At 37.3% G+C, this 12,869-nt stretch overlaps 1 protein-coding gene across 1 annotated transcript in view; it reads left to right on the top strand.

Annotated features, from left to right (window-relative positions):
* Positions 1-12,869, top strand: part of TM9SF3 (transmembrane 9 superfamily member 3) — a 58,896-nt gene that overhangs the window by 22,221 nt on the left and 23,806 nt on the right. Inside the window, exons 4-7 of the mRNA XM_018041395.1 lie at positions 2,336-2,496; positions 3,489-3,566; positions 6,611-6,742; positions 8,929-9,095. Coding sequence (XP_017896884.1) covers positions 2,336-2,496; positions 3,489-3,566; positions 6,611-6,742; positions 8,929-9,095 — 538 coding nt within the window. The remainder of the gene's footprint in view (positions 1-2,335; positions 2,497-3,488; positions 3,567-6,610; positions 6,743-8,928; positions 9,096-12,869) is intronic.

Consider the following 12,869-nt stretch of genomic DNA (forward strand, 5'->3'; position numbering starts at 1 on the left):
TAAAAAATTTTTAAATTTTTTTATGTTTTATTTTTTTATATTGTATGTCCTGGTTCATCTCTGTTGATAGAGAGGAGCAATGGAATAGTAATACCAGTTTGTGCATAATCCGAACATTGTTTGTGCTGGACTTGAGTAAATTACTTAATATGCAAAAGTACAGCTATCTATCATAGCCAGCATGTTTGATCACATTTTTCTCTTAGTGGCGTTTGTTATTGTTTGTTTTTTGATCTTTGGACATTTGTTCTTATATATAATTAGTACATATAGTTAATATTCTAATTCTTAAAATTATTAGCAGCCTGCTGTATTCATGAGAAGCAAATTGCAAGACTGAACTATCAACGCAGAGTTTAATATGGTACTAAGATGGAATTAAGGATCTTCCTTGTAGCTCAGATGGTAAAGAATCTGCCTGCAATGCAGGAGACCCGGGTCCTATCCTTGGGTTGGGAAGATTCTCTAGAGAAGGGAATGGCAATCCACTCCAGTATTCTTGCCTGGAGAATCCCATGGAGAGAGGAGCCTGGCGGGCCACAGTCCATGGGGTCGCAAAGAGTTGGACATGACTGAGCGACTAACACTATGACTAAGATGGAATTTATAAGAAAGTTACTGTCAAGATATAATTGCATGCAGCATCATTGCTGTATTGCATGTTAATTAGGTATAAATAGGAAGCATTCCATGTAAATGACTATAATTAGTATAACAGACATTTCTCTGATCAGCTCTGAGGGTAGCAGGAAGATCTGCTGAATACTCGCTGAAGATTTCTGAGCCTGTAGTTTAGGAGAATCCTTTAATCTGGGTTTCCTCTTTTTGGTGAGAAAGCAAGTCCCTCTTCTGCTCTTTTCATTGCTTATGGGTTTCCTGCCTGGAACCTTAAGCTTTTCCAGTCATTTCTTGGGCCTCCATAGCAACATGGCAGCTGTGTTTTCCTGTCTTAACATAAATCTTTTTTAGCTCTGGGTTTCTGCCATATTTAGGGCAGATACTTTTGAATGTCCTAGAATGTCTGAACCGTGGAAAACCTTGTCAGAAACAAATCTTTACCTGACTTTTCTTGGGATAAAGGTTTTAGATCTTTTAAAAGTCCCTCAGAGAATGCTTTCCTATTTAGTGTAATTGTCTTCACCCTCAGAGTTTTCAGAGTAGATGGGTAAATAAACTTCCATGAAATTAATTATTAGGAGGATTTTATTATCCCTCTACAACCTGAAACAAAATGCATCTGTATTCCTTGAACTTGTACCAATTAGAACAGCTTTGGTTAATAAGCAAATGATTCTTAATAAAAAAATGATTCCCCCCCCCTGCAAAGCTTTCATGAGTTGCATTGACCTTAGAGGGAAGACCCAAGGAGTAACTTCTAGGACCTAAGATTGTCTAATGAATTTATAGGCTTGGGTGTAGGGAACATTGGATAACTAACTGACAGTATGAGGGTGCAGGAGATGGTCCTCAGCTACTACCTGCTTCCTTGTTTGGGTCTTCTCCTTCAGTATCCCAAATTGTGATCAAAATGGTCATTTTAACTATTGCCTCATTATCATTTATCTTCAACACTTCTGTCATTTTGTTGACAAAATCCTAAGGATAATTCTAAGACTTGAGATGTAAAGAGGAGGCATTTTAAGTTAGGCTTCCCTGATGGTTCAGATGGTAGAGAATCAGCCTGCAGTGCAGGAGACCCGGGTTTGATCATTGGATTGGGAAGATCCTCTGGAAAGAAAATGACAGCCTACTCCAGTGTTCTTGCGTGGAGAATTCCATGCACAGAGGAGCCTCATGGGCTCCAGCCCATGGAGTCACAAAGAGCTGGAGATGACTGAGCAACTAATACTTATATACGTATGTACAACTATCAGGAATGGATTGATCATAGGTTATTAGAGAAAATACGAGACTGGAACTCTGGAAACCTTGGTTTTAATTTTAGTTTGGCCACTAAACTGAGAACCTTGCCAAGTGGTAATATAGTGCTTCCTTGAAATTTTGAGGTATCAGGGAATATAAAGTATATGGTCATAATTATTACAGTGAAGGTGTACTTTGAGGATCAAAGTATGAACTTTGAAGATCAAATTAATGATAGACTATGCTGAGCTGTTCATCACTTTTTTACCATGAAGTGAAAATGGTTTGGGTTTGCCAAGTAGTTAACAAAGAGAAGTCCAGCCCACAGCTCCTCCTTGTTCTAACCGTAAGGAATAATGGTAATGTTGTTGTTTTTTGTAAAAATGCCTTTTACTGAGCTTTAGTTTCTAATGTGTTTTAAATATTGTAAGTGATGTTACATACCTTGTGTGAAGTGTTATTTCTTTTGTAGGTATAGTTGGTGAAGCAGATGAAAATGGAGAAGATTATTATCTTTGGACCTATAAAAAACTTGAAATCGGTTTTAATGGAAATCGAATTGTTGATGTTAATCTTACTAGTGAAGGAAAGGTGAAACTGGTTCCCAATACTAAAATCCAGATGTCATATTCAGTAAGTATGAAAATACTTGTATACAGGAAGAAGTGTTCGTGACTTAACATCAAAAATTAAGTTTTACAACTTCATGTAGCTTGAAATGGGATGCAACAGAAATACTGCTCAGTATTTAATTTATATAGTAAAAATCTTATTAGACTGTATTTCCCCAGTGTCTGTAAGTAAGCCTGAAAACAAGGAGATTTACTTTAAGTCTGTAGTAATAGATACCTGTTATGCAATGGCAGGACCTACCAGTTGCTTCAGGAAAGTTTACCATTATAACTGAGCAGTTAGCTAACCCAGCCATGTATTCTCATGGTTACTTTTTAGCAGTGCTCTTTATCTTTCCTTTTTACTGTTGCAGATTAAGAGATGATGCTATGTTGAAAATTTCTGGATGAGTAGTTTACCATATTTTGCTTTATCAGATGGAATAAGATGCTTTTGCAGAGTAATAGCCCTTTGTAGCTGTCAAGTTAATTCTGTTCTATTAGGATTAAAAGTAATGGAAAGAAGAGAAATCTGATGTAGGTAGCCTCTCTTTGTGAGTTTCTTTTCCTGGTAACTAGAATGAGTCCATTGCTATTAGATAGTTTTGAAAGTTTTTCAACCTTTGTGCATATGTACCTAGTACAAATAATGTTTACATAGCTGTATTTATGAAGAAACACAATCTTTGTAATAAAACTAATGCAATCTAAAGACAAAGATGTTCAGATTCTTAATTTATTTTGTCTATTTAGTTATTACCACATTTATGAGGTCAGAGAATTTAACAGTTAATAATCCTTGAAAACTGAAATGATCACTCTAAGTAAAGTCATAAGTTTTGTTAATACACAGAAAGGGAAGTTAGGTAGTTTTTTAAATCATGTATTTCAACTTCTCAGATTGGTAGTAACTTTCTACCATTTCTCAAATTTCTTATTCTTAGAGTGTAAATCTTCAAATTTTGCTCAGAGTATTGTTTACTGTCCTTGATATTCAAATTTTTTTTTTTCCAGGTAAAATGGAAAAAATCAGATGTAAAATTTGAAGATCGATTTGACAAATATCTTGATCCATCCTTTTTTCAACACAGGGTGGGTAAATTGTGTACTTGAGGACATTCAGTGTGTGCTTCAGTCAGTCACACAGTAAGCAATTGCCATCTATAGGGCACAGTGTGAGGGGTGTGAGTCTCAAAGGTTTAACTATAATGCTGAGTTCAGATGTGAGCTCAGAGGGGCCTGAGCACCTGTTAAAGTGGAGCTGCTGTCTATGGGGCAAAAAAACTGTGTTTGGAGAGTTGCAGCGGAAGATCAGAGTACAGTTTGGGACATGGTGGTTTTGAAGTGTCTTCAGGACATCCAGAGGGAGATAATGAGCAGCTAGTTGGATCTGTCAAATGGAGTTCAGAAGAGAGGCCGGGGCTAGAGATAGAAGTCTTGTGGTTTTTGGCATATAAGTAGTATTTAAAGCTGTGAGACCGAATGCAGTTGCCAAGAAAGAGTGTACAGGAATAGAAGAGCACTAAGGACTGAGCCCTGGGGGCAGTAGTGTAAATTTAGAGAGAAAAGTGGAAAACCAGCTCAGCGCTCTGAAGAGATGCTTGTATGGTGTGAAAAAGACTTGTGTGGCATCCTGAAAGCCAGGAGAAGGAAGTCTGTCATTTTCTGATAGAAAGGTTAGTTCTGGATTGTTGCTGGTGGGCCAGTAAGATGAGTACTGACAGTAACTGTGGATTCATCTGGAGTCATCAGTAAACTTGACAAAGAACAAGTTAGGTATAGTAGTGGGGCACAGTCTCAACAGAGCTGGTGTAAGAGAGAATGAGGGGAGAGTAATTGGAGGCAACAAGTCTGGCTGTTAATGGGAGTGAAGAAATGGTGCAGTAGTCAGCAGGAAAGATGGGACCAGGAGGGAGTTGGGGTGTTTTTTGTTTTGTTTTTTGAAATGTAAGGAAAACATGTTTGTATGTTGATGGGGTTCCATAAAGAATACAAAACTGACGATGCAGAAGATGGGGGAGAATTAATGAACCTTTTTCCTTGAGTAGGCAGGAGTGGATGGGATCTACTGGGAAGCATTGGGATTGTTTGTTATACAGTGAGTTACAAGCACAGACTTAGGAGCTCCAACTGCATGTAAACCCAGTCTCTGTCATTTACTGTAACCTTGGTGAGAGGACTCAGTTCTTTAGCTTTGTTTCAACAGTGAAGCGAGGGTTATACTACCCTGCAGAGTTGTTGTGAAACTCCATTTGACTGTGTTTATAAAACCTCTGGTATAAAACCTTCGATAGCAGGTGCTCAAGCAGAAGCAGCACTGGTGGTTATATTAATCTCCACCGTTCTAATGTTTGTGGTAAACCTGGAGTGCTACTTTTAGGGCTGGCAACACTAGAGGGTGCTGGAGGCAGCAGTTCAGAGGGTCAGTCACTGCTGTGTGACATCTCGTTTTTTTATTGTTTTAAAGAAATATATCCCTTGGTTAATAACTTCAGAATCATACAACATTTTATAATTTGGGGGATAAAGGAATATTATAAAATGTCAGGTTATTAGTAGTACATTATAATAGGTATTAAAGTTTGCATCTTTGATTAGAAAATAGAGATCTTTGCTAAAATTTTAATATTTGGGGGCATATCTTTCTTACTACCAAATACTAACTATATAAAACTTCTTTTCAAAAATTTGATAAATTGAAAAAAGCTATGAGGTGTGTGTGTGTGTGTGTGTGTGTATATACACATATATATGTATGTATAATTTTTTTCTCTCTTGTCCTTTTCTGGGTCATTAATTTCCAGAGTAGCAGAAACAAATCTTTGTAAAAACCTATTATTATACAGTGCATTTATAAATCTTAAGAGATACTTTTGTGAGAAACTTTATATGTGAATAGGTTAGGTTTGCTATGCAAGCTACCTTGGTGGCTCAGAAGGTAAAGAGTCTGCCTGCAATGCAGGAGACTTGGGTTCGATTGCTGAAGTCAGGAAGATACCCTGGAGAAGGAAATGGTAACCCACTCCAGTATTCTTGGATGGAAAATCCCATGGATGGAGGAGCCTAGTGGGCTACCATCCATGGAGTAGCAGAGTTGGACACAACTGAGTGGCTAACACTTTCTCTTTGATATGTGAAAAAATAGGGACTGTCACTGTAAGTTTTAGAGAAGTGATATATGAACATGATGTTTCAGAAAGATATACTGGATTAGCTGTTACAGGATAGACTGAGAGGAAGGGGAAAGGCCAAACATAAAGGTCATCACCTAGGAGGCCACTAGAGCTGTCAGGTGAGAGGTGATGGCTTGGGAATGGAGAGGAAGGGGGAAAAAATGAAGTGAGAGAGAAGAGAAGTTTTGAAACTATCCATAAGGAAGAATTTTGGGGAATTAAAATGTAGAGAAATTCTTGGACAGTGCCACAGACATAGTTGAAGTCATATGTGCTGCATCTGAACATAATTTTTTTACAAATGTATGGGTGGAATCAAAGTCAAGAGCCTTGGGGACGTTGAGAAACTATGGAATACCTAAGAGTTCTCTGTTCTGTGGATAGGAAGGTGACTTAAGTCCACGGCACCCAACTGTGATGGTTTAGTCTTATCATTTTGATAAGGTTTTCAGGTTGTTGCTCAGTTAGAGGGAAGGGAACTAATATTTATTGAGTATTCACTGACCTGTGCCAGACAATGGTGACATGTGGCTTACATATATATTAAAATGTACAAATCACTTATGATATAGTATCATTTCCTTCATTTTTGATGAAGGAAAACTGGGGTCAGGGCCTGTGTTTGAACTGTGTTTTGATTCCAAAACCCATGTTCTTTCTCTGTAATGCTGAATAGCATACTCAGTGTGGCCAAATTGTACTTCATTTGTACACTTTGATTGTGATAATCTATATATACAGTATCATACTTTTAATGCATCTGAAGCTTACTGGAAAGAAAGCCAATCTCTTTGATTACTCTTCTCTAGTGTATTTTAATTTTGGCTTTTCATGTAAAAGTTTTAGAAGATTTTTCTGTTTTTTTTTTTTTCTTTTGCATAAGCATTCTATTGTCATCATGAAACCTATGAATTTTGTAACTGATATTTCATGAAAGTAATACTTTATTTTCTGTTATTCTAGATTCACTGGTTTTCAATTTTCAACTCCTTCATGATGGTTATCTTCTTGGTGGGCTTAGTTTCAATGATTTTAATGAGAACTTTAAGAAAAGATTATGCCCGGTATAGTAAAGAAGAAGAAATGGATGACATGGTAAGCAAACATTTTATTAATACATTGTATTTACAAAACAATTTAACTCAAGTGTTTCTGAATGTTGGAACTGGGTTTATAATCCTGAGATCAGCTGATCTTTAGAATTCAGAATTTTCAGGCTTTAGAAAGATATAAACTCCAATCAGATGTTTTAATGTTTTTAAGTGCCCTGATTAAATGTCCTATAATCAAATACATTAATGTGTTTTCAGTAAAACGTATGAATGTTCACCCTAAGTGGGATGAATAAAATAAACAGTGTAGGTAATCTCTTGTTAGATCAGTCTTGAGATTTGCCAACAGAGAAGGATATGTCAAGCTTGTGAAACAGACTCACTTTTCAGAGCTTTTGATTTCAGAATTGCAGCTAGGAGGTTGTCGACTTGTATTGGTATCATTCTAATGCTGCTAAATGTTGCATAAAATTAAGAGTGAGTGGAAAGATTGATTTACATTTAGTTCAGATGGTTCAGAGGTTTGCTTTTGAAATTATTTTTACTAAATTATAGAACAGTGTTGTAAATGAGCAAAAGTATGGTTTTTTTGGTTTGTTTGTTAATTCTTTTGACCACACTGCACAACTTGTGGGATCTTAGTTCCTCGACAAGGGGTTGAACCCATGCCCTTGACAGTGAAAGCACAGAGTCCTGATCATCAGGGAATGTTAATGGCTAATCTTTTTTTTTTTTTTTCCCCTTTTTTAAAACTGAAGTATAGTTAATTTACAGTGTTGTGTTAGTATCAAATGTACAGCAGAGTGATTCAGTTGTTAATGAATATTCTGTGTAGATATGCTCCATAATTAAATAAGCTTGGAAAACAGTTAAATAAAAACTTTAATATGCATATGTGTCTTGTGAAATATCAGAGGATAGATGAACTATTTCAGTTTTCAGTTGTTGACAAAACACGGTCCACTGAAGAAGGGAATGGCAAACCACTGCAGTATTCTTGCCTGAGAACCCCATGAACAGTATGAAAACGTGAAATATTTGCTGCCTCTCAAATATAGCTGACCCAGACCACTCCCCCTCCCCTGCTGCCACCAAAAGAAACCCAGAGATTATCTTGAGGGTCTGATTGATGTTTCTTAAGAAACTCTGTTTTAGATATTTGCTTACTCAGGTTGAAAAGGCATAATTGAATGTTTTGTTTAAAAAAGCACTATAGACAGCATATTAAAAAGCAGAGACATTACTCTGCCAACAAAAGTCCGTCTAGTCAAAGCCCTGGTTTTTCCAGTAGTCATGTATGGATATGAGAGTTGGCCCATTAAGAAAGCTGAATGCCAAAGAATTGATGCTTTTAACTGTGGTATTGGAGAAGACTCTTGAGAGTCCTTTGGACTGCAAGCAGATCCAACCAGTCCATCCTAGAGGAAATCAGTCCTGAATATTCACTAGAAGGACTGATGCTGAAGCTGAAACTTCAGTAATTTGGCCACCTGATGTGAAAAACTGGCTCATTGGAAAAGACCCTGATGCTGGGAAAGATTGAAGGCAGAAGGAGAAGGGGACGACAGGATGAGATGGTTGAATGGCATCACTGACTCAATGGAGATGAGTTTGAGCAAACTCTGGGAGTTGGTGATGGACAGGGAAGCCTGGCATGCTGCCATCCATGGGGTCGCAAGGAGTAGGACATGACTGAGCGACTGAACTGACTGATAGTTATTTAACTATTCGATATATTCCCCGTGTATTTTCTTAGGCTCCAGGCTATAAGGGGCATTTCTGCATTGCTAGGGCGTCTAGTACTGGTTTTAATCTTCTCTTTTGCGCTCCACCTGGGCCCTGGTCATACATGAGCCATAGTCATGATGTAATGTCAAGAATAGCATCTGAAGGTAATGTTCAGAGAGCCGCTGGGCTTTTCTCCCTGTGTTACCATTTCTTTTTGCTCCTAGACCTTTTCTTTTTCCATTCTTTGAGATTTTCTGAGTACCACCAGGAGCCACCTTTCCGAATGTCAGTAATATCACACTTTATAACATAATAAGTTATTAAGGCAGAAATTATTTTAAATTTGAAATGTCTTTTTTGATATTTTGAAACTTTTAATAGCTCTAAATTTGTAGGGAGGGAACTTACAACTGTAGTTGTAATTTTTTAAGCTATTTTATGTATTTTAATTTCATTCTGGATTATTTTCTTTTCTCTCAACATTTATATATATATATATAGGATAGAGACCTTGGAGATGAATATGGATGGAAGCAGGTACACGGAGATGTATTTAGACCATCAAGTCACCCACTGATATTTTCCTCTCTCATTGGTTCTGGATGTCAGATATTTGCTGTATCTCTCATTGTTATTATTGTTGCAATGATAGAAGATTTGTATACAGAGTAAGTTCATATGTTTATAACTTTATTACTTTTTCATTGTTCTTGAATAGTTTTAATAATTGAATCTTTAAGTCAATCATATTAAATATCTGCTGATTCTAATTATCTTAGAATTTTAAAAGCATAAGTGCCATTATTGCAAACAAATAATGAACAGTATTCTGCAGCTATAATAAGTATACTTTCCTGTTATCTTCTAAAATTACTAACCTTACTGAACACTTTGTTTCGTTATAAAGATTATTTTTCATTAGAGGTATGAGCAGAATTACAAATCAAGCGTGCTATGAAAGCTGAAGGTCCAATTAGGTCTTCCTAAGAAGCACTCAAGGATTACCCATTTACTGAGTTAGTACTTCATATTTGCCTCCGAAACTTGGAGCTCTACAGAATAGAAGAAAGCATTATAAATAACACTAACACTAAAAAGAGTGGCGGAAAGGCACATGAGGTTAGAAAAATAATTGCATGGTTTTTGCTTTATTCTGTCTTTACATGGTTTCTGGTACACTGTTCCTTTGAAGACAAAACCCGTTGGAAGATATTTTTAATGTGAGGCCTTTGGATCCTAAGAAAAAGCTGTACATTCATGGAGATCTTAAGTCTTTATTGAGTAGTCCTATAACCTTGTGCTCAGAGAGCCATGACCTCAACAAAGCAAAAACACTCTGAGCCTGGGGTGTAGATGCCGCCCTATGAAGTCCTCAGTCAGAATGACGCTTGTCTCCTGTTACATTTCATACCTCTATTTCAGTTCCTGATGGTGCTTGCTTATATATGCCTGGCATTTGGTGGACAAGTGACAAATTGTTGCTGAAAGCATGGCTCGTTAGTTACATATTAAATGTTTAACTATAAATTATTGTTCCTTGCACTGGTCAGTAAGTTCTTTGAGAGTAGAGATTGGGTCTTATCTTTGCATTCTTTGAGTACCTAAAGAACTTTGTGTATTCAGGTTTCTCAGTCAGTGCTTATTGAACTGAAATGAATGATGTATTAATTGACAAAGGTATTTCTCTGTAGTTTGTTATATTTCTTTAATATAACCTTTGTACTTTAGTTACCACATAAACCTTAAAATAACTGGCCAAAACCTAAACTTCAGTGTTTTGTAGGTAGTTCTAATTTTAAGATATAATATATTTCAAGTAAACTAAATCTCAAATTCAAGAAAAGCTGCACTGGTAGGCAGATTCTTTATCACTAGTGCCATTAAATTCATCACTATGGAATTGACGCTGACTGTATAGTCACAGTGTTAGAATTTAGTAGTGGGTAACCTCTGCTAGGGGTTTCCCAGATGGTGCTAGTGGTAAAGAACCTGCCTGCCAGTGTAGGTAGACATAGAGACACAGGTTTGATCCCTGGGTTGGGAAGATCTCCCGGAGGAGGAAGTGACAACCCACTCCAGTACCCTTGCCTAGAGAATCTCGTGGACAGAGGAGCCTGCAGGCTGCAGTCCATAGGGTCGTGCAGAGTCAGACATGACTGAAGCGACTTAGCACACACACATGCAACCTGTCCTAGAATCAAAATTTTTGCTTTGTTCTTTCTCAGATGTTAATATTTCAATGTTGGCAGTTCATTTTTTAATGCTGAAGCTGTTCTGCTTATGGACCTTCAGCTTATAGGAATAAGAAACCACACCTAATAGATGCTTATTAGCAGGCAAGTAGGCTGCAGTCCATGAGGTTACTGAGAATCGGACACGACTGAGCAACTTCATTTTCACTTTTCACTTTCATGCATTGGAGAAAGAAATGGCAACCCACTCCAGTGTTCTTGCCTGGAGAATCCCAGGGATGGGGGAGCCTGATAGGCTGCTGGTCTATGGGGTTGCACAGAGTCAGACACGACTGAAGCGACTTAGCAGCAGCAGCATGCGTTGTTATTTAAGCCTGTCATTGTTATCAGTGGTTTTTCTACCATTTGAAGTGAACATACTTGATCACTTACATGATAAGTACTACACCTATGAATATTATTACGAGATCAAAGTGACTAACCTTACTGAGGTTCCGTGTTAGTAGCTTTATGCTCATTAGCTCATTTAATCCTCACATCAGCCCTGTGAAGGGACTAGTAATATCTTCAGCCTGCAGATGAGAAAGGTGAAGCTCAGGGAGGTTGAGTAATTTGAGTAAGATAACTCAACTATTAGTAAGGTGTGTTAGTAAGATGAGATTTGAACCTCGACACTCTTCCCTGATAGCTTAGATGATAAAAGTCTGCCTGCAATGTGGGAGACCCAGGTTCAATCCCTTGGTCAGGAAGATCCCCTGAAGAAGGAAATGGCAACCCACTCCAGTATTACTGTCTGGAAAATCCTGTGGACAGAGGAGCCTGGCGGACTACAGTCCGTGGGGTTGCTAATAGTCAGACACGACTGAGCAACTGACACTCACTGCTTTCACTCTGACTCCAGAACTTGTCTCTTAACTTTCAGTGTTCTAGATATGAAGATAGAGGTAATTAAAATGCATAGTGATGAGAAAATGAAAAAAACTTGCATGTAAAATTTGTAAGACTCACTCCAGGAGTAGATATCTCAAGGATTCTAGAGGATAAAAAGCAGATAAATGTATAACCTGTGAAAATTACTTTGTTCAGTGATGATTGTGGCAATCAGGGAAGAAGAAAATACTTAGATAGATAGAAGATCAGCATCAAGGTGGATGTGCCAATTAGTGTGATATTGACCCTGGAGAAAGCATGGTATTTGAGAAGGTATGAGTAAGTCTGGTAAAATGCTCTGCAGTGGTGGGATGGCAAGTGTAGGTAAAGCAGCTACTTAGATATCACCCTGTCTCCCCCCACCCCCAGTTTTAGAGAGATGAGCAAGGATGGTTCTCTACTTCAGTAGATTTCTTCATTGTAAATGAAAGTGGTCTATTTTGGGTGAAAAATGCCCATAAGATATTTACGAACAAATGGTGCAAGGGTATATCTGATTTTTAAAACTGTAGCTTATTCTCACACTTCCGCTTAGTGGAAATCTCTCTGGGGATTGCAAATTTAACTCTCTAGTCATTTTGGACTCTTAGTCACATGACAGCAGCCTGAGCTCTGTCAGTGTCTGTGTCAGAATCCACACACCCGGGAATAAGCAAAATGATCAGTTTTTTAATGATAGTCTGGAAAAAAAAGTTAGTACTTGCAGTGTTTAATTGTATTCTTGAAAAACCAAATTTGGCTTTTCAAACTGATTAACTCTGAGAGACCCACAATCTTTTAAACATGAGAAACAAACATATTGCTGCCACGTTTACTTTTTAGCTATATATTTATGTCATTGAGTATTATAAGTGTTCTAACATACACATTACTTTAAGAAATTGAGCTTACCTGTTTGAGCAAAAAAGTGGTACATGTTTCAAGACTGTATGATGCCTTTGTAAGTCTACGTAGACAGACAATGGAATGTAATAGTTATTATCCAGAAGATGGTTAATTTTTGAAAGTTGTATATCCTTCCAGAGCACACATTAGTGTGATATTCTTGTAAGCTGTGTTTAAAAGAGTATTCTTTAACTCAAATTAACAAGGCTATATGTTCTGTCTACAGATTTTTACCTTCCTAGTTGTGGTGAGTTTCAGAAATGGTCTTTATATTTAGTTAAGTACATTTCTATATTATGGCAGATGATGCTGTCATTTTATCATTTTAATATTTCTCTCTGCAGTTAGGCATTTAACATATTTTTGTCCAGTTTTGTTCAGTAGGAGAGTTGATCTGAATTGCCTAGATAGCATTACTGGAAGAAGAGGTTAGAA

The sequence above is a fragment of the Capra hircus genome, chromosome 26 (genome assembly GCF_001704415.2).
Source record: "Capra hircus breed San Clemente chromosome 26, ASM170441v1, whole genome shotgun sequence".
NCBI classification, from domain to species: domain Eukaryota; kingdom Metazoa; phylum Chordata; class Mammalia; order Artiodactyla; family Bovidae; genus Capra; species Capra hircus.